This window comes from Acinonyx jubatus, chromosome F2 (genome assembly GCF_027475565.1).
Source record: "Acinonyx jubatus isolate Ajub_Pintada_27869175 chromosome F2, VMU_Ajub_asm_v1.0, whole genome shotgun sequence".
Lineage (NCBI taxonomy): Eukaryota > Metazoa > Chordata > Mammalia > Carnivora > Felidae > Acinonyx > Acinonyx jubatus.
Window position 1 is genome coordinate 52,566,700 of NC_069394.1, and position 27,275 is coordinate 52,593,974.

Here is a 27,275-nt window from a genome sequence, read left to right on the forward strand (position 1 = left end):
AAAGCAATTGGGCATATCCATAAAGACTGGGCTCGAAGACCTCTGCCTAGGAAAAAGACAAACAGACCAACTCCTCTTTCTTTGCGCCGCCTCCCTAGGCGTCTGGAGTGCATATACACTGGTCACTCCAGGCACTCCCAACCGGATGACTGCTTCCGGTGAATGTACCAACCCACCTGCAGGCTCCGCCTCGAGGTCCGCCACCCTCCCAGCAGGCGCTGCGCATGAGTTGTAGCCCCGCCTCTTGCGGCGCTGTGCTATGGCGGAATTGGACATAGGACAGCACTGCCAGGTGGAGCATTGCCGGCAGCGAGGTGATCTAGCTGTCCTTAACTCTAGGCGTGGTAGATGTGTACCCTGCTGAGCCTCCACGGGTAGTGGCGGTGGGTGAGGGGAGGTCGTGGGGCGGGGTCGAGTCTGAGGAGGCAGGGCGGGTACGTCCCTCCTGGGTCGGCAGTGAGATGTGTTGGTATTTTTGTTGTCCCTGAGCCTTTGGCAGTCTGGCGGTCTCTTTGGAAGGGAACTATGCAATTTCTGGAAACATGGCTTGCAGTGTTCATTTTGGGTTTCGAGTGCGCTTTGCCAAGAAGTTGCGTCGCTCCCAGTCCTTTCTGACACTTAGGTCTGGGAGTGTGGAGACCTGTGTGCCCCTCTGGTCCTGCCACTGCGGCCTTGGGCAAGACACCTCTCTTTCCCAAACTATTTATCTGTTCATCTGTCAGATGAAGGAGTTGAGCGAGATCCGTTTTAAACCTGGTCTTCGCAGCTTCTAGTGAGAACGCCCTTAGCTTTGATCAGACTCTCCTCCTCGGGTTTCTACTAGGATGATCACCATGCTCACTCAGTTATGTCATTCTTTGAATATCACTGACTCAACATTTATTGAGCATCAGTTTTGGTGCTGGAACTGCATAGGAGGGTATAAAACATGATCTTTTCCATAGAAAAGCTTTCAGAATAATCGGCAGTTTGGAGCATTAATAAGGTGATGTTCTCTCTATGCTGAACTGAGAGACGATGTGATATACACACAGTCCAATGTAATAGTCAGTGGTAGTATGGCACAGGCCTTAGGATGGCCTGCGTCTGTAGCAGGCAAGTTCCCAAAGCATTACAGCTGTATAGAATGCTCAGTCTTTGGTACCCAAGTTTCACTCCCAAATGTGTGCTATGACTGTTGGTCACTGTTTGCCTGGGTGGCAAACAGGTTTCATCTCTCATTGCAGCCTCGGTTATTGGTAGTAGGTACCTGGTGAATGGAGTACTCTTGACATTTAGCCCAGATTTCATGGGAATGTTACAACTGATTCGTGATACCTGTTGTGGTCAGTGGGCAAAAGGGCACAATCCCTGGTAGGTTCTTGTTACCTACAGCACTCTATGTATCTTTTACCACTAGCTGTCATGGCCAGCCGTTCAGGAAACCTATTTCCTTGCACATCTTTCACAGAGAACCTTAGCCAATTGGGTTTTGACTGTAAGTTATGTTTATGTCTTGTATACCTGATTACCAAATCCATGGTATCTACCAACTTCTGATAGCTCTTAAAGTATAAATATATATGAAATGAGACCAGGGTGTATCTCTTTTGGACTAGCGGAGAGGGGTTTTTAGAGGGTATTATGTGAGTATCCTAAATTTTGTTTAGCTTTTGGTTGGATAGAGGGATGGTGTCAGGAAATTACCTTCATCTTAACTCTTCCCTCTGGGTCCTCTTGGTTTGCATTTAATTTTTAGTTCATCACCAAAAGTGCAAGCATGTACAATTTCTCCAATTTAAAAGAGGCATAAAAATTGAACAGTATTTTATGGTTCAGTTTCTTGTTGACAAATGAATACATACTTCCTTGGCCTGAAACATGCTCACAGTGTCGTACTTCAGAACAATGGTGTCAATTCACTTAGGCTACTTCTGAGGTATAAGAAGAGCTTTGTTCAGTCTCTTGTTCCACAAACTGAATTATCCAGGGATCCCTGTGGATTATAATAGGATCTCTTCTTTCTGTTTTGGATAAGGTATCCTGTAGGATGAGATCTTTTGCAAGGCAATTGTAGTCTTTCTGTAAAGTGTGGTGCCTTTTGTTTTCACTTTGTAAAGTGGTGTGATTGGACATTTGCAGATTCACTTGGCTGTATACTGTAATACGAGGTCAAAATAGTTTAAACAGTCAATAATTTGGAGAGTGATTGTATCTAGTGAGAGTGGATACTTTTGTGTGCTTTTCAGAAATTCATTTCCTAACTTAGTTGTTCCTCAACAGAAAGGAAAAACAATTCAGGACTAAATATGGCGGTATCAATTTATCTATTGGATTTCTGAAGTATCTTTGAACACATTTCCCCATAGTCACCACAGGATTTTTCTGAGTTCAGTGTATTCAAAACAAGTTAATTGTTGCAGTTATTACTAATTAGTTACTTCCTATTCTTATCTTTTATATCTATCTCATTTGGTTTTTGCAATTAACCTGTGAAGTACGTGTGACATACAGTATAGAAATATGTACACACATATAAACATGTACATACAGAAGACATGATATGCCTGTACCTAATATCTATTTATGTCTATACTACCTGATAATAGAGCTTTGGTTTTGTGTGCATACACACACACACACAGAGTACTATATTCTATATCAAATATATATCCAAAGCCCTATTTTTTTAAAATATTTTACTGAGTAATACAAATGGTTCATTTTATTTCCCTATAACTTTTTAATTGGCATAGTTAACATACAATGTTATTAGTTTCAGGTGTGTAATATATAGATTCAGCAATTCCATATGTATTACTCAGTGCTTACCATGATCAACGTAGTCACGATTGTCACCATACAATGTTGTTATAATATTATTGATTGTATTCACTATGCTGTACCTTTCATTTCTGTGACTTAATTACTTTATACCTGGAAGTTTGTACCTCTTAATCCCCTTTATCTTTTTCTCCTATCTCACCCACCTGTCCTCTGGCAACCAGCAGTTTGTTTTATGTAGTTGTCAGCTTTTTGGTTTCTCTGTTTTTGTTTTTTAGGTTCCACGTACAAGTGAAATCATATGGTATTTCATTTATGATACTCTTCTGGTTCATTTATGTTGTCACAAATGGCAAGATCTCATTCTTTACGGCTGAGTAATATTCCATAGTATGTATACATACCACCTCTTTCTCCATTCCTTTATTGATGGACACTTGGGCTGCTTCCATATCTTGGCTATTGTAAATACTGCTGCAGTAAACACAGGGATGCATAGAACTTTTTGAATTACTGTTTTCATTTTCTTTGGGTCAATAATGAGTAGTGAGATTATTGGATCATATGGTATTTCTATTTTTAACTTTTTGAGGAACCTCCATACTGTTTTTCACAGTGACTGAACCAATTTACATTCTTACCAACAGTGTATGAGGGTCTCCTTTCTCCACATCTTTACAGACACTTATTATTTCTTGTGTTTTTGATTTTAGCCATTCTGATAGGTGTAAGGTGATATTTCATTGTGGTTTTGATTTGCATTTTCTTGAGGATTAGTGATTTAAACATGTTTTCATAGTTCTATTGGCCATTTCTATATCTTTGGAAAAAGGTATATTTAGGTCCTCTGCTCATTTTTTTTTTAATGGAGTTATTTGTGTTTTTTTGGTTTTTGAGTTGTATAAGCTTTTTATTTGTTTATTATTTTTTTATATTTAGGATATTCACCCCTTGTCAGATCATTTGCAAATATCTTCTCCCATTCAGTAGATTGCCTTTTGTTAATGTTTTCCTTCGGTGCACAAAAGCTTTTTATTAGCTGTAGTCCCAAGTTTGTTTTTGTTACCCTTACCTAAGTTTTCTAGGAGTTTTATGTTTTCAGGTCTCACATGGAAGTCTTTAATCCATTTTGAGTTTATTTTTGTGTATGGTGTAAGAAATTTATTCAGTTTCATTCTTTTACATGTTCAGTTTTCCAAACACCATTTATTGAAGAGACTCTTTTTCCATTGCATATTCTTGCCTCCTATTTTGTAGGTTATTTGACCATGTAAGATTTTAGACCATTGTGTTTTCATTTTCATTTATCTTCATGTATTTTTGATTTCCTCTGTTGATTCATTATTTGATAGCATGTTGTTTAGCCTCCAAGTATTTATGGTCTTTCCAGACTTTTTCTTGTAATGGATTTCTCGTTTCATACCATCATAGTTGGACAGTCTTCCTAAATTTATTGAGACTAGTTTTGTGGCCTAATATGTGATCTGTCTTAGAGAATGTATTCTGTTTTTGGATGGAATGTCCTGTATATGTCTGTTAGGTCCATTTGGTCTAATGTTTCATTCAAAATCACTGTTTCCATATTGATTTTCTGTTTGGATGATTTATCCATTGATGCAAGTGGATTGTTAAAGTGCCCCACTATTTTTATATTGCTGTCAGTTTCTCCCTTTATGTCTGTTAGTAATTGCTTTATGTATTTGAGTTCTTCTATGTTGGGTACATAGATATTTACAATTGTTATATCTTCATGTTGGATTGTTACTTTTTGTCTTCATTTAGTAGTAGGCTTTGTCTCTTGTTACAGTGTTTGTTGCCTTGGCCTTTTTTTGGCTTCCATTTGCATGTTAGGTTTTTTTCAGCCCTTTACTTTCAGTCTGTTTGTGTGTCTAGGTCTGAAGTAAGTCCCTTATAGGTAGCATATAGATGGGTCTCGTTTTTCAATCCATTCAGTTGCCCTATGTCTTTTGATTGGAGCATTTAGTCCCTTTACATTTAAAGTAATTATTGACAAGTATGTAGTTATTGCCATTTTGTTACTTGTTTCATGGTTGTTTTTTGTAGTGCTCAAGTTCCTTTTTCTCTTCTCTTGTGGTTTGATGGCTTTCTTTAGTGTTATGCTTGGATTTCTTTCTCTTTATTATTTGTGTATGTCTTACTGGTTTTTGATTTATGGTTACTGTGAGGTTCATATATAACATCTTATGCATACAGCAGTTTATATTAATGTGATGGTTACTTAAACTTGAACATTTTAAAAAGCACTAAATTTTTACTCTCCACCCCCCACCCATGTTTTATGTATATATCATGTTTTACCTAATTTTAGGACTCATTTTTGTAGATATCCTTAATTACTGCTTTTTAATTTCCATGCTGGTTTTATAAGTGATTTATCTACTACCTTTATTATATGTTTGCTTTTACCTGTGGAATATTTTCCTTTCGTAAGTTTCTTCTACTTAAGGTGTTTTCTTTCCACTCAGAATTCCCTTCAATGTCTTGTGTAGGGCTGGTTTAGTGTTGATGAACTCCTTTAACTTTCGCTTATCTGGGAAACTTTTATCTCTCCTTCTATACCGAGTGATAACCTTGATGGGTAGAGTATTTTTGTTTGCAGGTTTTTTCCTTTTAGTACTTTGAATATATCATGCCACTGCCTTCTGGCCTAAAAAGTTTTTGCTGGTAGCCTTATGGAGTTTTCCTTATATATATGCCTGGTTTTTTTTTTTTTTTTTCTTGCTGCTTTTAAAATTGTCTTTTTGCCATGTTAATTATAATCGGTATGAACCTTCTTGAGTACATCTTGTTATAGGTTGTCTTCACTTCTTAGATATGGATGGCTGCTTCCTTCCTTAGATTTGGGTATGTTTGTTATTATTTCTTCAAGTAATTTTTCTGCCCCCTTCTCTCTCTTCTTCTGGGCTCCCTATCACGTGCTTATTAGTACGCTTGATGATGTTGCTGAGTTCCCTTATCCTATTCTCATTTATTGTTTTTTCTTTTTGTTCTCCAGCTTGGTTGCTTTTCATTATCCTGTCTTCTAGATTGCTGATCTGTTCCTCTGCCTTTACTAATCTCTTGTTCTCTCTAGTGTGTTTATTTCAGTTATTGAATTCTTCATCCCTGACTGGTTCTGTTTTACATTTTCTGTCTAAGTGTTGAAGTTCTCACTGATTTCATCCATTCTTTTCTCAAGTCCATTGAGTATCTTTGTGACTAATACTTGCTTTTTCGGGCATAGTGCTTATCTCCGTTTCTTTTAGCTCTTTTCTGTGACTTTGCCCTGTTCTTTCATTTGGGACCTATTCCTGCCTCTGCATACTGTGTAACTCTCCGTGTTTGTATTTGGGAGATCTGCTATGTATCTTGGTGGTGAAAGTTAGTGTACTTCTGTAGAAGAGGTCCTGTGGTGCCTTGTAGCACAGTACCCTCTGGTTGCTAGAACCATCTGTTCCAGGGATGTCTTCTGGATGGGCTGTGTGCACACTGTTGTGCCTGAGCCTCCTTTGCCTTCATCCCTGTTGGCTGCAAGACCTACTTTGCCTGCTACTGGGTGGAGTTTGGTTCCTATATTGTTGAGAGACCCTGGTGGGCCTGTAGGTGAGTGGGCCAGCAATCAGACTAGGTGTCTGCCATCAGCCTCTGTGGTCCCACTGAATGGCAGGGCTTTCCCTGCTGCGTGGCCTGCTAAAAGTTGCTGGAACTTTGGGCAGACTGGTGTGTGGGATTATCTCCATCTCTCCCCAGGGCAGGAGTCGCTTTGGAGTGACACTGGTCCCTGCTGGGACTGCTTGTAGTGTGACAGGAGAGGAGCCACTCTGGAGGGAGTCTGCTGAAGTGAGCGGGTTGGATGTGGTGGAAACGTAGGTGAATACATGGGCAGACACAGGGTGCTGGCAAGGTGGTCGGTAGTTAGTGCTCGTTTCTCCAAGCGTACAGCTATCTGGCCTGGGAGAGGAGAAGAGAAATGGTGCCTCCTAGCACTTTTGTTCTTGGAGAGGTCTGCTGGAGATCCCTGTCTCTCTAGTGCGCACTCTGAGATTAGCAAATGAATTGCTTTCATGAATACCCCAGGTGTTTTTCAAACTGCTGCTTCTGTGCTAGTCTCCAGCAGTTATTTATCATGTTGGCTCTTTAAGGGTCAGGACTCAATTTACTATTGCCTCCAGCTCTTGGAGATTTTTGAAGTACCTGGAGTTAAGCCCCGCTGATTTTAGAAATTTGCCAAGTTTAGCCTCCCTGGTTTTCAAAGCCAGATGTTCTGGGACTTCCTGTTCCCAGTGACTGGGGTGCACGGTATGGGCTCTGATCCTCTAGCTTTTCCGTGTTTTGTGGTGTCTCTTCCATTGATGGGAAGTCTTACACAGGTTTGGTTCCTAACTGTCTGCACCCCTCCTACACTTCTAGTGTGGCCTCTCTCGGTAGGATTAAGTGTGGAAAGTCTGTTCTAGCTGTCTTCAGGTGGTTTTCAGATGTAGCTGTTATCTTGGTTTGCTGATGGGAGGAGGTGAGCTCAGAATCCTCCTACTCTGCCTTCTTCTTTCCACCCCCTCCCACAAAGCTCTACTGTTAAACAGTTTGTAGTGTTGCTAGATTAATAAACTGTGGAATCATAATCGAAACCCAGGATTTTCACTTCAAATGCAGGACTTCTGCAGTATAAGGTACTCAGAGATAACACATAGTAAATCTGGTCAACCATAACAACCCAGAACTTTTTTTCTGATTTAGCACACTACAAGTAACATTTATCTTCTGATAATCCAGTTACTCTCCGTGCTTGAGGTTTTGATAGCTTTTGTTTAGCTACTTGTTACACTAGGATATTGGTCAAAAAGGAAAGTTCTCCAATAGATGTAGTTCAGTACTTCTAAAAATCTTTTTAAGGAAACTAAATCAAAATTGGATACTGACCAGTGCATATAACATTATAACATTTTCCCTCAATTTTAGATTTTCTCCCATTTGTTTGTGATGGTTGTTCAGGAGTATTTTGGTAAGTTAAATCTTTATGCAGCATTTGGGAATAATTTTGGTGTTTGTAATAAGACATTTATTTCTGAAAAGCAGAATGATTTAAAATAGTTCTTACTTCAGCCATTGATATTTTATATTCATAATTAGAAAAAAGATTAGGCATAGGCTCCACATATATTGTGGATATATGTGGCTAAACTTCAAACTTTCAGAAATGGATTTATGTGTGTGATTTTTTTTTTTGTGTGTGTGTGTAAAAGTTGTATTTGTGTCTTAATCGTAAGGGGAGAACATATCCACAATTCAAAGAATACGGTAGAAAAAAAAATCCAGGTATTGTTACTACTCTTCATCTTAGTTAATCAAATGAAGAGCCCAACCTATACATCTCTTAAGTTGGCTATCACATGTTCTTCGTACACATATCACATGCAAAGTAAAACCTGGGACCTAACCAAAGATTTTTGGAAAATGTGTTTTCTTTGTAATTAAACTTTCATGTTTTAGGCATTTCACTGATTAAATAGAACACTGAAAGAATTATTTTCAGAAGATCACTCAAAGATTTATTAGGATTAAATAAAAGTAATGCATATTTTTAAGTCCTTTAGAACAAGAGCACTTCTTTGACATTTTATTTCTGATGGTCTTTGAGAAATACAAAGAAACTTTTAACTCCTTTTATTTGCACACACCTTGGAGCACTCAAAGGAATCTTAGAGTGGTGAATCGTATTTGTGTACGTTCAACAGTTGGGTTTTGAGACTCTAGATGCTCTACCTTTTGCCATTTCAGCTTATTATATGCAGAGTTTTAATGTAGTGTAACTAATCTTAAGGATACTAACCACTAAAATATCTCCAATTAACTGTAGTTATATTTGATTGTTTGTATTTAAATAAACACTTTTTTTTTTTAAATTATTTAAGCCTTGAACACAGAAGCAGGGAGTCACACAGCTGTCGTGAGGTATGTTAATAGTTCTCCTAATAAAACATGTTTCTTTTTATGTCCTTTGATTTTGAATTTGATTCAGTTTAAAACCAGTCAGTGTACCACAGATTAAAATTTGGCATACTAAACTGATGATGTAAAGAGGCTCTTACTTCATTTTGTTATTTTTCATAGTTTGTTTTAAAGAAAAATTGGTCTCCTTAGTAATGACAAATCGTTAGAATTTTTGTATATTTCAGTTATGTTTACTTAGCCCACTTACAGCTTTAGGCTCTATATTTATAAATATACAGTGGAATTAACAGCCTCATCATATACTCCTTCCAGTTCACCTTCACTATTTTGTTCATTTTCCCTGGATCCTGGTGTTAGGATTGTGTGGTTGCAGATTGTTCTGACTCGATTGGCCTTAGATCACCAAGAACAAACTTGTAGTCCGATAAAAATCCCCACACCAATTCTGACCAAATTGAGACATTAATAAGGGCTGTTAAATAGAAGCCAAAGTATCCTCTTTATTACTCATAAAGGATAAACTGAATGAAGCTTAGTGTAGAGCCTACTAGGGTGCAAAGGAGATTCAGAATTAGGCAGATTTTCCCACCTATCACACAGTGCTTCACCAGGTTAGGCCTCGAAGAGAAAGCTGAGCCCAGCATGCCAAATGTAATTTTCTCCAACTCATAATAAGTGGCTCCACCTCCTTTGGTCCGAGAAAGGCAGAAAGTTAAACTGAGCTCACTCCATTTAGAAAGAAGCATTTGACCCACACTTTTCAGTTAGTATTTATTCCTGACCAGCAATTACCAAGCATTTTACTGAGGATTTTTGTATCTGTTCTCTCAATTACAGAAAATTCGAGTTAAATGAACTTCAGTTCAAATCTGGTCCTTTGAGGTTGAGGTGATTTATGTGATGAAAATAAAAATTAGCATATTGGTATTATGCAGGATTAGTTGGAGAGAAATAGTCATATAGTAAACATATTAATGTTTCTTATGCAGCTTGTAAATCCTCGTACTTTCCTTTTTCTTACAATATTTGACTTCTATGAACGTCTCTTGTGCAATGTCAATTAGATCTCATTAATTAAATAATGAATTGAAAATCGTTTTACCAGTGGACCATTAGAACAAATTTGGAAAAGTAGTTAAGAAGTTAACCCCAAGGGGCACCTAGGTGGCTCAGTCAGTTAAGTGTCTGACTGGATTTCAGCTCAGGTCATGATCTCATGATCTCCTCCTAACAGCATGGAGGAGCCTGCTTGGGATTTTCTGTCTTCCTCTCCCTCTGCATGTCCCCTGCTGCTGCTGCTGCTGCTGCTGCTGCTGCTGCTGCTGCTGCTTCTGCTGCTGCTCCTCTCCCCCCTCCCCTTCCCCCCTCCCCCTCCCTATTCCCTCCCTCTCCCCCCCTTCCCTCCCTCTCCCCTCTTGTGCTTGTGTGCTCTCTCTTCCTCTCAAAATGAATATTAAAATTAATTCCAACAAGGTATAACTACCATTTATATAGAGGAATGCCCTTTGGTTGTAGATTTTAAGAAATTATCTTGGGGCACCCGGGTGGCTCAGGTGATTGAGCGTCTGTCTGACTCTTGATTTTGGCTCACCTCCTGATCAGAGGGTTGATGAGATCCAGCTCTACATGAGGCTCTGGGTTGACATCACGGAGCCTGCAAAAGTTCATTCAACTCTATAAACATGGTTATTTAAAACTCAAACTATCCTGACCTGGATGTATATATTTTTTAATCTTGTAACATCTCTTCTTCTGATGTAATATTTGCTGGTAATACAATAATACATGCAGAATAGAGAATGTATCATTACAGAAACTGTCTTTAATCTTCTGTATCAAACATAATTTTAAGTGTTCTTTCATATATATACGTATTAAACTAAAGTCAGCGTAGAAAGTAGTTATGACTTGCTCTTTGAGGGTTGATGAGATGGTCACCTAAGCATATTATTATGGGGGCATCTTTGTTTAGGACTGGTACAGAGTAGAACTCTAAAATTATGAAGAGTAACTGAATAGTCATTTTAACTTGACTTAGAAGATAAATACACCATAGTAAGAAAGTTATGAAAATGTAGAACAGTCAGCACAGTAATCATTTATCACACAAACATTTATTATAATCTGTTAGGTGGGAGAATGTAAGTTGCTCTAACAAGTTTAAGCAAAAATGTTACATATGTTGCCTTCCAAAATAGATGTTGATTTGTGTTATATATGAACTCTATAATGCCATTTCTTCCTTTTTCCATTTTCAGGTGACCATAATCAATGAGAGACTGAAGTCGGATAAGCCCACGTCTTACCCATGCTCATTCAGGGACTGTGCTGAAAGAGAGCTTGTGCCAGTTAAATGTCCTTACTGTGAGAAGAATTTTTGCCTGAGGTGATCACTCAGGCCATTCAAATTCTATGTATCTGTTTAAGTCTTGCAAATACGTGAACTAGTGTCACTCTTCTGTTGCTCATAGGCACCGTCATCAGTCGGATCATGAATGTGAAAAACTGGAAATTCCTAAGCCTCATATGGCTGCCACTCAGAAACTTGTTAAAGACATTATTGGCAAGTATCTAGAAAGTTTGGTTGTTTCCTTACTGCTGTATATCTGTTAGTTATGGAGTCCTGCTTCTTATGTCAGCTTGCCACTTAAGGAAGGTGTTTTTTTTTTTTTTAATGTTAATTTTTGAGAGAAAGAGAGTGAGCAGGGGAGAGGCAGAGAGAGAGAGACCGACCGACAGACAGACAGCCAGAATCTGAAGCAGGCTCCAGGCTCTGAGCTGTCAGCACAGAGTTCAACATGGGGCTTGAACTCATGAATTGTGAGATCATGGCCTGAGCCAAAGTTGGATGCTTAACCAATGGAGCCACCCAGGCACCCCTGGAAGGTGTTTTTAATGGCCCCAATGGTTGCAACCTGGTATAGATTTTGATGGCATTTATGTGCCCATATTTCTTAGAATGCTGACCAATGAAAGATTGGAAATTCTATGGAAGTACTTACCCGATATTCTCTTTTACTGGGCCACTTAGATCAGCTGGTCAAGTATCATGGCTGGAAATGGTATTCATAAGGCCAGCGCAGTGGTTTGCTTTCTCTAAAGACTAATCATTAAGTCTCATCAGCTGTTCTGTGAATGCTGCTGATAATCTGAGGTGCTGGGAAGAATGTATCTGTTGCTTAAACCAGTCTCTCTGCCAACATGTTCAGAATTTTCATTCTGTATTAAGGATAGTACCTTTATTAAAATCTATGACCAAATCTTAAAAGTTTTCTGCAGGGGTACCTGGGTGGCTCAGTCGGTTAAGTGTCCGACTTCAGCTCAGGTCACGATCTCACAGTTCCTGAGTTCAATCCCTACATCGGGCTCTGTGCGGACAGCTCAGAGCCTGGAGTCTGCTTCAGATTCTGTGTCTCCCTCTCTCTCTGCTCCTCTCCAACTCATGCTCTCTCTCTCAAAAATAAATAAATATTAAAAAAAAAAGTTTTCTGTAGGAATGTTAGTGATTTGTTTTGGATTAAATAGGCTTAAATTGGAAAGGAAAGCACATAACAGTGAGTTTTTTCATGTAGAGATTGCTTAGATCAACCTTGATGATATTTTTATAATAGTCATGTATGATACCAACAAAAAAAAATGTGGTTCTGTATAACTATTATGTGTTATTTGTGTATATTTCAAAACTATAACAAATAATGGAACTCTGGAAATTTTTAATGTAAAAATTCTATGTGCTTATATGCTTATACTTATTTCTTAGATTCTAAGACAGGAGGGACAGCAAGTAAACGAAGGAAAGGTGCAAAAAACAGTGAAACGGCTGCAAAGGTAGCGCTGATGAAATTAAAGATGCATGCTGATGGAGATAAGTCATTACCACAGGTTGGTCTCAGATTTTGAAAAACAAAAATGTTTCAAATATAGCCCCCTTTTGACTCCTCCCACCCAACAAATAACAACTTATCTGAACTTGAAATGTATTGTTACTGCTATATGGTATATATCTGCGTAGATAATAATTTTGACTTTTTCACTTTGAGAAGTTACAGTGAACCAGATCAACTCTTTTTTTCACTTGGCATCATATTTTTAACATTTGTCTATGCTGATACATTTAGTTCATTCATTTTAGTAGGTATACATTATTCCATAGTATGAATATGCCACAAATTATCCATTTTCCTAATGAAGATTCAGATGTTTTTCAGATATTTTGCTATTATAAACTGTTACAACAGTGAACATCCTTGTGTATATGTGGGAATGTTTTTCTAGGGTGGTCCCTTTAAAACTCCATAATATCCATTATATTTTATAGAACATTCCAGTGGGTACTTGTGTACGTACATACTACATACCTATATACATAGCTTAACACATTATCAGTAATACGTAGCCTTACATGTTACATACTAGCCTTATGTGTTATATACTCTGATGTTTTTTTATTCTGTTTTATTTTAAAGACTGTTGATTTTATAACCCCTAAAGGATTGAGACCATCAGATTGAAAAATGCTACTTTAGGGAATGTACCTAGAAATAGACAAGCTGGGTCATGGAGTTTGCTTATCTTCAGCTTTATTAGACTGTTGTCAGTTGTTGTACTGATTTATCTCATTCCTACAATGTCTGAGAGTTGGTGTTTCTTGTTTCTAAATTTACTGAAGTTTAAAGTTGAATTTCCTTTGTGACTAATAACGTTCAGCTACTTTGCATTGACTTATTGGCCATTTTACCTGTGTAAATTATTCATATCCTTTGCACAATTTTTCTGTTGGGTTTTTTTTTTTTCTGGTACTGCTAAAAATTATAGGATTGTTCATATATTCTGAATTCTGATGTTTTCTTGAATAAATGGATGTCACATATCTTCTCAGTCTATGGCTTGTTTTCACTTTGCTTTTAATCTCTTTAGTAGTTCAGACTTCAGAATGTTAATGTACTCAAATTTATCGTTTTCCTTAATTTGTATGTTTGGAAATGAGATTTTCTTATATTTTCTTTCAGAAGTTAAAAAAAAATTAACTCTTTGTTCCATTTCGAATTTAGTTGTAAATAGAGATTTTTTTCCCCCAGTAGGGATTTCCTGTTGTCATAACATAAGATCATGAGTTCCTCCTTATAATGTCATACACCATATTGTTCTAGACATGTAAGACTAATTTAGGGATCTCAGTTCAGTTCCTTTGGTCTGTTTGTCTGTCTTTGCATTAATATCAAACTGTCTTAATTATCATAGCTTTATAATAAGGACAAGTCTGTCCATGTTACTCTTTCAGTCACATCTATTCTTGGCAATTTATTCATTTGTAAAAAAAAAAAAAAAAAAAAAAAAAACAACCCAAAATCCTACAACCACTTTGTCCCGTTCTTTGAAATTGCAATTTTGATAGGAATTAATGCTAAATTTTAAACTAGAGACAGTTGACATCTTTAGAATTTTGATTCTTCCCATCTAGGTCTATGATTGATCTTTCCAACTTTTCTTTAGGTCTTTTTTTAGATCTTTAACATTTTATAATGCATATATATATTACATATATATTTATATATCTTAGTCTGCTAATTGTTTTTGCTGCCATTGTAAATAACTTAAAAAATTTTTTTTCTAAATGTTTATTTTTGAGAGAGACAGCATGTGAGTGCAGGAGGGGCAGAGGGAGAGGGAAACACAGAATCTGAAGCAGGCTCCAGGCTCTGAGCTGTCAGCACAGAGCCGATGCCAGGCTCAAACTCACGAACTTTGAGATCATGACCTGAAGTCAGACGCTTAACCGACTGAGCCACCCATTGTAAATAACTTAAATGGTGCCCCATTGTAAATAACTTAAAAAAAATTTACTTTCATGACTGATTATTGCTCGTTGTTTGTTGTATGTTGTCCTTCTATCCAGCAAATAATCTTCCTAGGAGTACCCATAGTTAGATTTTCTGGGATGTTTTCTGTGTAGCCTTATCTTCTGCAAATGACAGTTTTGTGGTTGTGTGTGTGTGTGTGTGTGTGTGTGTGTGTGTGTTTGCCAAATTTTCTTTTCTCTTTCTCATTATTATTGTCTTAGTGTATTGGCTGAGATCTCCAGAACATCTTGAATAATGTGAGTGATAGTAGGATTCTTCATCATTTCTCTGACTTTAATGCAAATGATTATAAAGTTTCATCAGTAAATACTACATTTGCTGTAAATTTTCAGTAGAAGCCTTTATCAGGTGAGCAGTACTTCTTTCTGTTCCTAGTTTGCTAGGACTTTATATCATGAATATGTATAAATTCTTGCTGTGTGTGTGTGTGTGTGTGTGTGTGTGTGTGTGTGTGTGTGTTTATATTTTAGTTGTAAGAAGCATATCTTGGTTTGATTGACCTTTCTACTGGTTTTCTGCTTTCTATGTCACTAAATTCTGATTTTTATATTTCCTTTTATGTTGGATTTTCTGATCTTTTTCCATCTTCTCACCTTGACAGTGAATTTATTTTCAACCTACTTGTTTGAGTGTGGGTTTTTTATTTGGTAACTTGATACACTTTTAAACACAGAAGTTACAAAAGTAGTACAATGATTTTTTTTCCACATCCTTTATCCAAATGTACCAGTTACTTACATTTTGCTCATTTTGCTTTGTCATTTGCACTCTTTCTCCTGCCACCCCTCCCGTTTGTATGTATTGATATGCATGTCTGTGTGTACGTGTGTGCATACTAATTTTTGGTCTGCTTGATCTATTGGTTTCTGAGACTGAGGGTGTTAAAATCTCCTGCCACAACTGATTTTGTCAGATTTCTTTCTTGTAATTCTAATGTTTTTTCTAAATAATATTATCAGGTACATGAAATTTTTTCATCATTGTATCTTTATGAATTTTGCCTTAAATCCTATTGTGAATCATAATACTGTTTCACTAGCTTTCTTTTAGTGAATGCTTAACTGTTACGTCCTTTTAAAATCCCTTTTATATTCAACTTTTCTGTGTTTTGTTTTAGGGTGTCTTTTGTAAGCAGCATATAGCTGGACTTTCTTTTTTTAATCCAGGTTGATAATATCTCTTTTATAGGTGAGTTGAATCCATTTGTATTTATGGTGATCACTGATACATTTGAACATACTTCTTCCATCTTAAGCTTTCTGCTTATCATCCTTTTCCTTGATTTATTTCTCTCTCCTCACATCCTTCATGTTGATTGCATTTTCTATATTCCCTTTTATTCTGCTGGTTTAGAAACCATTGATTACAGTCTTCTTTTGTTAGTGATTGTTCTTAATATTTTCCTTTTTTTTTTTTTTTGAAAACTTCATTTGTTGGTTTTAAAATTGCAAATGTAGTACATGCCTTTACAAGTGTAACTTTTAACAGATCTGTAAGGAGAAAAACCAAACACACGCTCCTGTGTCCATGTCCCTCCCACTAAAGCAGTTGTTTTCAACTGAAGGTGATTTTGATCACAACTGGGCATGGGGATGCTATGAAATCTAGCGGGCATAGGCCAGAGATTAACTATACATAGGACAGTGCCCACAATAAAAGTTTTCTGACATTCCCAAATGTCAATAGTGACAAGGTTGAGAAGGGCTGCCCTAAAGTATCCAATAATATTGCTCAAATTGTTTTGCAATTATTTTATTCCTTAGGCATAATAGTAAAAACTTGTATAGCACTTACTTTGTTCTAGGCACTCTTCTAACACATTTAATCCTCACAACATGCTTATGAGATAGGAACTGTTATCTCTGCCTAACAGGTAAGAAAACTCAGGCACAAAATGGTTAAGCATAGCTAGTAAGTGGTGAATTACAAATTGAAACCAAGTAGGCTGGCCTCAGAAAACAGATTCGTGATGCACTTAATAGTTCATCATGGAGCATGACACATGTCTGTAGCTATAACTTTTCCCCTTGCATTAATGTGTGTCTTTATACACATATATATTTATACATATACATGGATGCATACATATATATGTGTGTATACCTGTGTATAATTTACATAAATGGATGTTTACTTGTATATGTATGCAAGCGCATAAAGAATGCTTTTTGGTCATTATTTTATAAAAATGGCATCATCTCATTTAGTCAATACTTTTTTTTTGAGCCCCTACTATATATCAGGCCCTGGGTATACAAGAGTAAATAGAAGTCCTTGCCAACATGGAATTTATATTCCAAGCGGTGAGTTAACTGTTAAATACATACTGCCATGTCAAATAGTGATTATAGCTGTAAGTGAAAATAAAGCAGGTTTTAGGTAGATTATTACCTGTATATATCCTTATTAATGCCCAGCAGAAATTTTCTCAAGGGAGCTGGTATAGCTCTAACTCATTCTTTAAAAACTAGATAAATATTCCGTAGTGTGGATGTACAGGTCTGTAGATTCTTACTTTGCCATTTTCCTATTGATGAACATTCACTTTGTTTCCAGTTTTGTCTACTGTGCTAAGTAGTCATGGTCTGGTTTCTTCTTTTTGTGAGATAAATTCCCAGGAGTGTGTTTGTTGGGTCAAAGGATACGTGTATTTTAAATCTTCATAGATGTTGCTAAGCTGCTTTATAAAGAAGTTGCAACAGTTTACATTTCTACTGGCAATAGTTATAATAGCCTTTATTGACTGATTACACTCTGCCAGCCATTGATTTTTGGCTTTAAATTTTTTTTACCTCCCTTAATACAACCTCCTGGTATATTATATATCCTCATTTCACACATGAATGATTTGAAGTTATTTAAGATCACTCAGGTGATAACACTGCCATCTTACCCAGTTTAATATACTGCCTCTTGTGGCCAGATATGAGGTACGCTTCCCCTCCTCCCATGGTTTCTAGTAGCTGTTATATGTTTTAATGTTCCAGTCTAATGGCTATAAAAAGATACCTTCTAATTGCTTTAATTCACATGTTCAGTTTGAGCATCTTTTATTATGTTTGTTAGCCATGTGTAGTTGTTCTTTCAATCACCCTTTGATCATTTTTCTTTTTGGTTGCCTGTTAATCCATACTGCTGTCTTTTTATTTTGTTTGGACAACTTCTTATGGAAACTCTTGCAATATAATAGATATTCTTTTTCCAAATCAGATTGATTATAGATATGTTTTCAAAATATATCAAATATATTGATTTCACTTATGTATCTTGTTGACATGTGTTTTAATTTTTTCTAAGGTGTGCCTTTTTCTGCTTCCCTGTACCCCCCACTTTGGTTTCTTTAGGATTTTTATTTTTTGGCATTTTGCATTTGTCTTTAATCCATCTGGAATTTGTTTGTAGCATGTAATAGGAGCTGAGGACCCAATCTTATTTTCTTCCAGTTTTTTAGCTAGTTTTGCCATCACCAATTATTAAATCATTTTTCCTTTTGAAGATGATAGTTGGTATTCCAATTCATGACAAGTTTAAGATTTATTTTTACTGGATCTATTTTTGGATTTCCTATTCTATTCCACTTATATTTTTTTTTTACTCCCAGGTCAGTACCAAATTGATTTGATGCAATAACTCTATAGAATGTTCTAATATATGATAATGTAAGTTCACCTATATTTTTTTCTTAGCAGTTTTTTTCTTCATATTTATTCATGCTTATTCTATTTAAACTAAAACTTTCTCTGAGATGGGGGGATGGGCAAATCAGGTGAAGGGGAGTGGGACATACAGGCTTTTAGTTACGGAATGAAGAAGTCATGGGAATAAGAGACATAGCATTAGGAATATAGTCAATGACATTGTAATAGCATTGTATAGAGACAGATGGTAGCTATGCTTGTGAGCATAGCATAATTGTATAAACTTGTTAAATGACTGCTTTACACCAAAACTAATATAACCTTGTGTATTAATTATACTTAAAAAAAAAAAAAACAAACCTAGGATTTTTATGGTTATCCTAATGGGACAAGGTTTTAAGTGACAGACTCCAGCAAGTAACGTTAAAGATCATAGGCTCTTTAAAGGAGAAATGGAGAAACTGAGAGAAATCATTATAAATAGCATGAAAACACAGTATGGTCTTTAGAAATGTGGCTTTCCGTGTCCCCCAGTTCCCACAAGGATGTAAGCTGTGAATAATGGTGCCAACAGGAGGTAAAGATTTGGCCATTTATGAGAAGCCCCCTTGGCTATTCTCAAGAGGATTTTTACCCTCTTGATACCTTCCTCTTTATCGTGGAGATTCTGGCCTCTCCCTGCTCACTAGGTATAAGTAACTGATGGAAAACCTCAATACATTATTTAGGGATTTCTGTAAAGTTAAAGTAAAATTCAGTCTCCCAACAAGTTCTGACTATTAGCAAGTCCTGACTGAGTATCATTCCTGAAGGATTCACTTTGGGTTTGTGCTATAGAACATTGTCTTCCTGTCTAATAACCTTGTATGCCTTTTCATCTATTTAAATCGTGTTTTAGTGACTTCTGTAACATTTTATGTTTTTCATTTAAGTCTTATTCCTTTTCATCCCTAATTATCTCCTGGGTTTTGTTTTGTTGTGAACATAATGTTTCCCCCAACCTCTATATCTAGGTACTTTTAATATAGAGAAAAAAGATGTTCAGTCACATTACCAGATACTTTTCTTTGCCTTCAGTTTCCAGGTAAACAGTCACACCCCATTAACATAAGGGTAGTTTTAATTTTTTTAATAATTATACTAGCTGGTTCCCTTTTTTGTACTGTATTATCTAGACTCTCCATTGTAATGTTTTATAATGTGGTAATAGACATGTGCTAACAATTTTAATTTTTAACATATATAACTAAATACCAATTTGTCTCTCAGAATTTAAAGTTACTTGGTATTGTATCCTCTTGAATGAGACCGGAGTTTGACATGCTTTCTCAAGTTGAATATGTCCTATCCCATCATCCTTGTTCACACATGATTTTTAAGTCAGTACTATAGCTATTTAAATTTGCCAACGTATTTTTTTGAATTTTTCCTTTCCTTAGGACTCACTTTTATTTTGGCTAAACTACTGGTAGTTCTTTCATTAAGAGTCTTCATTGGTGAACTCTGTGAGTCTTTTTTTTGTCTGAAAGTGCCCTTATTTTGCCCTCACTTGAGCTGGATTGTCCATTAGACTCTCTCAACTCTCTTAATATACTATTCATTGTTCCCTGTTGTCTATTATTGGGGAAACATCTGTCAATCTTATTGCTTTATGAGTAATCAGTCTTTGTCTAGTAGCTTTTAAGAGTTTGGTATTTTCCAATATCAGTGCAATGTTTCTACATCTGGATTTATTTTAATTACCCAGCTTGGGCCTGGAGGTACATCTTTAATTCCACTTATTTCTTCACTTTTGGAAAATTACAGTCATTTTCTCTGAATATTGCTTCCTTCTGAAATCTTGTTAGACCTATTTTTGGGATGTATAATTTCTATCTTTGTATCTATTTGTGCGGCATTCTAGAGGACTTCCTCAAATCCATCTTCAGATCAATTAAGCCTTTTTATTGAAGATTATCAAAATTTCTCCTGTTTGAGTTTATTTCAGAAACTGTACTTAAAAATTTTTATATTTCTCATTGGATCTTCATAGCTTGTCTTATTTCATTTGTTTTTGTTTCACACCTTCTTGTTCCATTTGTATGGATATTTCATAATTTAAAAAACTTTTAGGGGTCCCTGGGTGGCTGTTGGTTAAGCGTCCAACTCTTGATTTTTGGCTCAGGTCCTGATCTCATAGTTGTGAGATCAAGCCCCACTTTGGGCTCTGTGCTGATAGCCTGTTTGGGTTTCTCTCTCTCCCTCTTCCTCTGCCCCTCTCCCCACCAAATAAATAAACTTTTTAAAAATAAAAAAAATAAAAATAACTTTTTATAATGTCTTTTTGAATTCAGTTAGTTCATCTGCCCATAGTAAGGTTAACTTTTGAATTTCCATTTGTAGATTCTGCACGTTCATCTTGAGTAGGAGGTTCTTAACTGTATCTCACTGTTGTCACTCACCTCTTCCTTTGGAGCAATTCTGCATTTTCTTCCACTGGCCTTATTCAGGACTTCCATTCCAATCCAAGTTTCAGATTGGCAGTTTGGGCTTTTGCCCTCCAGAGGTTTTCAGATTATTGTGGATCCATTTACTGACTTGGAAGATGCTGGCTTTGTTTGCTGTCAAGAGGTTTTATCCGTGCTTCTCTGCCTTTCCTAAATATTACTTTCTGTAAGCAGTAGTCAGCATTCAGCAGCACCTTCTTCAACTTTCTTTCCTGGAGCACAGATCCACACTAGCTTCTCCTTCCAAGCAGTGAGCCGGAGCCAGGTACTTCACCTCCATGCAGCACTGGTTTCCCATTAACCCACAAGCTGAACTCTTGGCTACTACTTTGTCTTCTGGAACCTTGAAAGTCTGTGGCTCGGCCTACCTATCACTTGTTTGCATTTGTTATGTTTTTGATCCTCAAGCATATTTTCCTTGCGCCTTCCTGCCCACCTTCCTTCCTTTCAGTGAGGCTATAACTTTTACATTCTTTCCTTTTGTATTTTTGCTCTTGTTACCTTGCTTTGGAGCAGGAACTATTAAGTTATAGAATTGGCCCAAGGCTTGAATTTCTGATAATTTTTTTTCTTTTAATACTTGTTACCTGTTATGACACATTTCACTGGTTTTCAACAAATCTAAATTCCTTTGTGTTTAGATGGAAATCGTGTTGAATCTATTATTTCTTACCATAATTGTGATATTTCCCCTATAATTAAGAGATAATCCAATTATAACAAAATATTTATTGTAGCAGGAATTGGTCTGTAAAGCCACACTTTGTTAAAGCAATTGTTAGGAATCGGGGAAGATCAGGGGCCAAACACCTTTGCTTCTCTTTATTTTTCCTCCTGCATTTGTTAACTTAGCAAGAAAATACAATGTAAGGAAGCATATAGGGCATAAAATACTAGAGGAACCGTCTCCAAATCTCTGAATCGTTCTGTTTTGTTATGGTACTTATTTTATTGATTGTTTGGACCTTTTGTTCTCGAGAGCCCTGCTGCAACTAAATATGTAGTAAGGTCTTTCAGGTGAAATGTTGCTATGTATCAGGAAACTTTAAATTGCAAGTGACAGAAATTTGATAACAATAACTTAATGAAAACAATTTTTTTTCTCCTATAATGGGGAGTGATGCATTGATCTGATCTCAAGGGATGACTAGATTCCAGGACTCATCCTCTTGAAAGAGTCCATCTGTTTCCTTGACTTTTCTCTCTGTGTTGGAGTCCTTTCCCATTTGAGGAAACTTTTCCACATTAGTTCAGGAACAGCTAAGAGGGTTTGGAGGGGGATAGATAGGTAACTTCAGGTTTAATTCAATAAGACTTAAAAAAAAAAAAAAACAAAACCAAACAACCAGATTGCTCTTCCCTCCTTCTAGCTTTTGAACATAAAAAAATCCCAGGAGGGGTGCCTGGGTGGCTCAGTCGGTTAAGCATCTGACTTCAGCTCAGGCCATGATCTCACGATTTGTGAGTTTGAGCCCCACATCGGGCCCTATGCTGACAGCTCATAGCCTGGAGCCTGCCCCTTCCCTACTCATGCTCTGTCTCTGTCTCTCAAAAATAAACATTAAAAAATTTTTTTAAAAATCTCAGGAAAAGGCTTTGCTTGGCCTGTTTTACATTACATGCTTCTGTTTGCACAGACCACCCTAGCTAGGGTCTTCAGTCCTATGCCCATGCATTTAGGTGGATTCATGGGTACTATGATTGGTATTCCTACTAAAAGTTGTATCATTAGAGGGTAGTCCTCTAACCAGGAGAAGACAGGAAGAGAGGTCATGAGACAAAAAGAGATGCCTGTGTCATATACATAATCTATATTTTAACTTTTTATTTTTACAGAAAGAAAGAGTTTACCTTCAGGTTTTCTTACCTAAGGGGAGCAAAGAGAAGAGCAAACCAATGTTCTTTTGCCACCGATGGAGCATTGGAAAAGCCATAGACTTTGCGGCTTCTTTAACCAGTCTTAAAAATGACAATAATAAATTAACAGCTAAGGTAACAACTGGTCATAATTTTTTCGTAAAAGTTTTAGGATACTCTTTTACCAGCATGTTTGTTTATTACAGTATGATTTATTTCCCTTAACAGAAATTAAGGTTATGTCACGTTACTTCAGGAGAAGTCTTACCCTTGGATCATACTTTGGAAACCTGGATCGCTAAGGAGGATTGCCCTTTGTATAATGGTGGAAATATTATCTTGGAATATCTTAATGATGAAGAACAGTTTTTAAAAAATGTTGATTCCTATTTGGATTAGTCATGTAAGGATTCAAGCCAGAAATGATGAGGAAAATTCTGTTAAGTCCATTTCTTTTACTACACATATCACATATGTTTATTCCTAAAAGTTCCCTTTTAATTTATTTCCATTATGTCATTTCCATTATCAATTTTCAGTTAAATTGAATTTGAGTTTTTGTGTTTTAAGCTATGAACTGACATTCAATTATTAGCAAATTTTTGTATTTAACTAGCTTTTATTAGGTTATGGTTAGTAACAACAAAAAAGGTATATTTCATTTATTTTAATGTCAGCTGTTGATTGGTTGACTCTGCTGCATATCACCGTTACTCTAGGATCTAAGCTGAAGGAAGGAATGACTGCATTTTGGATATTGCTACTTTTACGACAGAGGAAGAAAGAGCTGACTTTTAGAAGATACACGTAACATGGCTAAGCCTAGCATCATGAGGCCAGGAAGTATAGCCTTAACTGTATGTCAATATGTGTAAATTGATGTGTGTACATGAATCATAGAAACTTACAAGAGTGAATGAGATGGTCTCCAAGTTTTTGGATGAGGAATCTCAGGCTTAGGAAGAGGAAATGGTTTTCTTGGTGTCCCCTAACTGCTTTGGGGCATATCTCTCTGATAAAGATCCTCTTGCAATAGGATTTACCTTTATTTATGTAAATGTATTACAAATGAGAGGAAAGGTGAGGTAGCACAACTTCATTACAGTGTCTTTATATCAATGCAAAATACATGCCAAAAATAACTATTTTTAAAATGATGTGTCTGATTGGGGCGCCTACGTGGCTCAGTCAGTTAAGTGTCCAACTTTGGCTCAGGTCACCATCTCACCATTCATGAATTCGAGCTCCACGTTGGGCTCTGTGCTGACAGCCCAGAGCCTGGAGCCCGCTTCAGATTCTGTGTCTCCCTCTCTCTCTGCCCCTCCCCTGCTCGTGCTTGCTCGCGCTCACTCTCTCGCTCTCAAAAATAAACTTAAAAAAATATATTTAAAGTGATGTGTCTGACTGATATATTCCATCAGTACTCAACAAAGTACTACCATATGGAAGGAATAGAAATAATTTCTATTTGTTTTTGTCCCTTGTTGGGGAAGGCTTTGTCCCTTTTCTATTTTAATTATCATGGACACATATAGTGGTTTTAGGTATAATTAAATAAAGGAATAAACTCAGAATATTCATTTTCTCTCCATCTTTCATGCAAGGAATGGAGATAACTTCTGACTTCTGTCAACTACTGACACATTTGTTTGGTAGGCACTCAAATAACTACTTTAACAAACAACAATTTGATTATAATTGTGGCGGTGAATATGATGAGATACATACATTCTTATAACTATAATACAAAACTCTGTAGCAGGTGCCAAATGAGTAAGCAGACAGTAAATATAGCTATGTTCCAGTGGCCCTTTTATCAGAAACTACAGGACCAGAAGTAGAAATAATCCTTAAATATATTCCCAAATACCAGAAAGTTTTAACACAGACTAAATACCTTAGCATCTGTTATAATTACTTACACATAGTAGGTGATCAACACATGCCTCATAAATTGAACTAAAGCTAAATATACCAGGAAAAATAGCAATGAGTGCTGAGAAAAGGGGAAGTAAGGCTGGCAGAGATTGAGGGGGAAAATGAAGAAGAGGTCCTATCCTTGATTAGAGAAGAGACAGCAGCATGGAGGGACTTGTGTCAATAGTGATACTGGTGGTAAGTTAGGTCAGGTCCCAGATAGTGGAGCAGACCAGTCTGGAAGAGACACAGGTACCAGCATCCTCAGACTCTAGGGACCAGGGGTTCCAGCATGACTAGTCCCCTAAAGAGAACAAGACTGTGGGGAAGAGAGAAAGTCTCTCTAGCTTCTCATTTCTAAACTACCCTGAAATCAGACAGCCTTCTCAAGCTTTCTTTTTAGGGTTTTTAGTTGAGTAAGCCTGGAGGAAAGAGATTAGATTTCGGCTTGATAAATCCAATCTGTTAAAGCTGTGGCTTTTACATTTTCATAACTACAAGTTCAACAGGTTGTGTTACTCTCTAGATACCTTTGTTTTTTTTTGTTTTTACCTTTGTTTAAATTTTTTTTTAATGTTTATTCATTTTTGAGAAACAGCATGAGCAGGGGAGGGGCAGAGAGAGGGAGACAATCTGAAGCAGGCTCCAGGTTCTGAGCTGTCAGCAAGGAGCCCAATGTGGGGCTTAAACCCACAAACCGTGAGCTCATGACCTGAGCTGAAGTCATACACTTAACCAACTGAGCCACCCAGGCGCCCCTCACTAGATACCTTTGTATTTTGAAAAGCTTGATAGTCATGCTCCTACTGGACTTTGATCCAGCAAAACAATTGTTACCTAAGGCCTATCACTTGAAAAGAATGTTCTGTAGCTTTTTTTAAAAACAGTTTTGCTGCATATGTGATTTATTTAAACTTTCAGAATGATTAGCAAACTTGTTATTTCCCTGCCTTCGTCCTGCTTTTGTGGTTTATGACTCTGGGAGAGGCAAGGAAGTCATTTCTCAGTGTTCTGAATAGAGCAAAGACTGAAAAACTATTTTTCACAAAGAATGAAGAAATGGTCATCAGAAGATCAAGTTAGGAGCTAAGTGGCCAGACTCCAGCCATCTCTTTTTGCAATTAGATGATCTTAAACTGCTTCAAGTGGTGACTGTGACAAAAACCTTATGACAGGTGAAGATGGAGACACAAATTTGAACATTCAACTATGGGATTCTGAAGGTAGGCAAGAAAGACTCATTCAAGAGGTAATGTTAAAGTCAAAGTGCCTAAACAAAGCAAAGATGGTCTTCAAGGCATTAATGCGTATTGATTGAAATACCCTAGTGCTTATTCTATCAACGTGCTTTTGGTTGCAATATTGAATTGCAGATGTTTCAAACAGTATGAAAGACTCCTTTGCCAGTAATTCTTGGCAAATTGGGGCAATTACACAATTTTTTTCTTAGGCCATTTTATGGATTTCTTTGGACACAGAATTTGGTGTTAAAAGAGGCACAACATACGCTTTGGATTTGTAATGACCTACACATGCCCAGGAGGAGTGGGGTCTATTTCTTTGTTCTGCTTCTAGATGGAGATCTCATTTTTTGCCATTTTGATAACTTCAACATTATTGGCCCTGATAATGATACTTGCCAATTCTTATATATATAGTAGGCTGTTAGGGTTACATCACGTACATTTCATGTTGCTGTTTCTAAAATTGTATCCATACTCCTTTTCATCATTCCATCGTCAGTTGGAATAGTCCTCAAGTGTAGCATACCTGAAAAAGCAAACTTCCTGGAGCGAATAATTAGACCTGAGTGTTATTTTAATGTTTGTAGGGATTTATTTGACTTTCAGAATGTTTCTAGAAATAACCTAGAGGAGCTTTCATGGAATGTCTTAGTTCCTGCTTTGGGTTTGTTATTTGGGTACAACTTTGTTAAAATTTTTGTGCTGCCTGTTCTTGTTTATAAAATTGTTGCTATTGAAAGTGGGATACCGTTTCTTAGCTCTGCCATTATTCAATTCTTTTTCACAGTCCAAGGCCGACTTAGCTTCTGTGGCTCCTTTTATAGTGGCCATGTATTCTGGATGTGAAATGTTACTGATCTTTCTGCTTTACAAGGCTAAGAAAAGATGTATTCTTATCATAGAAGATAAAAGGAAAAAGAAATCCCCTGGCCAAACTGCATTACTGAATTCCCACTCTGAATGAGATACTGTGGGAGATTCCAAGAATATCAAAAAATGATGCCTGTTTTCAGTTCACTACAGACCATTAATGTACAGAAATTCAGAGGAAGGTGCCCATTTTTCAAACATGTTGGTTTGGAAATGTTTTAGAGAACTGGATTTGAATAGGACACTTTATTGTCTCTTAAACGGGGACGAGCAATAAGAAAATATTCCTTCTGTAGTGATTGTGATCTATCCCAAGAATTTAGGGAAGGGATCTCCATAGAATAGGCAGACAGTAAATGCTCACACAGTGAATGAATATATAAATTCCTATCTGGGTCTCTCATTGGCTCATCAGAATCAGTACGTCTTAAATGTAGCACCTCTGCTGTCATAACTGTACTTACCTGGTCTTGCACATCTCCCACTCAAGACATTACCATTTGCCCTGAAACACAGGGTCATCTCTTCCTCTTCTCCTTTCTTCCTTCATTCTTTCCTTTTTAGTCAAATTATTTCCTACAAAAAGTTTCCTATGATATCTTTTCACCAATCTCTTCATTCCCAGTAATATCACTTTTGTTCTGCCCTATGTTGTTGCTTCCCTAAACCTTTAACTCGCTTTTGGTCCTT

At 36.8% G+C, this 27,275-nt stretch overlaps 2 protein-coding genes across 4 annotated transcripts; both read left to right on the forward strand.

Annotated features, from left to right (window-relative positions):
- The first annotated feature begins 225 nt into the window (after positions 1 to 225).
- ZFAND1 (zinc finger AN1-type containing 1) lies at positions 226 to 23,945 on the forward strand. 3 transcript variants are annotated; one of them, XM_027064310.2, is made up of 9 exons: positions 231 to 314; positions 7,720 to 7,762; positions 8,673 to 8,712; positions 10,971 to 11,098; positions 11,184 to 11,275; positions 12,473 to 12,594; positions 22,534 to 22,689; positions 22,783 to 22,993; positions 23,274 to 23,945. In XM_027064310.2, the coding sequence occupies exons 1-8, from the start codon at positions 260 to 262 to the stop codon at positions 22,951 to 22,953; spliced, it is 807 nt and encodes a 268-aa protein (XP_026920111.1). In that variant the 5' UTR covers positions 231 to 259; the 3' UTR covers positions 22,954 to 22,993; positions 23,274 to 23,945. The 3 variants fall into 3 exon arrangements, with proteins under 3 accessions (XP_014936170.1, XP_026920111.1, XP_026920112.1); XM_027064311.2 differs by having other exon boundaries at positions 22,783 to 22,957; XM_015080684.3 differs by having other exon boundaries at positions 226 to 314; positions 22,783 to 23,945.
- Positions 23,367 to 27,141, forward strand: SLC10A5 (solute carrier family 10 member 5). The gene is given in 10 exon segments (XM_015080673.1): positions 23,367 to 23,411; positions 25,402 to 25,555; positions 25,558 to 25,638; positions 25,641 to 25,809; positions 25,811 to 25,973; positions 25,975 to 26,145; positions 26,148 to 26,278; positions 26,280 to 26,332; positions 26,335 to 26,488; positions 26,490 to 27,141. Coding segments are annotated over 10 exon segments (1,311 nt in total). The 3' UTR covers positions 26,680 to 27,141.
- The last annotated feature ends 134 nt before the right edge of the window (positions 27,142 to 27,275 follow it).

Bases quoted from the DNA above. Each gene is read 5' to 3' on its own strand.
- ZFAND1 (XM_015080684.3), top strand. From the start codon at position 260: ATGGCGGAATTGGACATAGGACAGCACTGCCAGGTGGAGCATTGCCGG. The intron at 11,099-11,183 runs GTGATCACTCAG...TGTTGCTCATAG, and splicing joins GAGAAGAATTTTTGCCTGAG to GCACCGTCATCAGTCGGATC. The intron at 12,595-22,533 runs GTTGGTCTCAGA...TTATTTTTACAG, and splicing joins GAGATAAGTCATTACCACAG to AAAGAAAGAGTTTACCTTCA.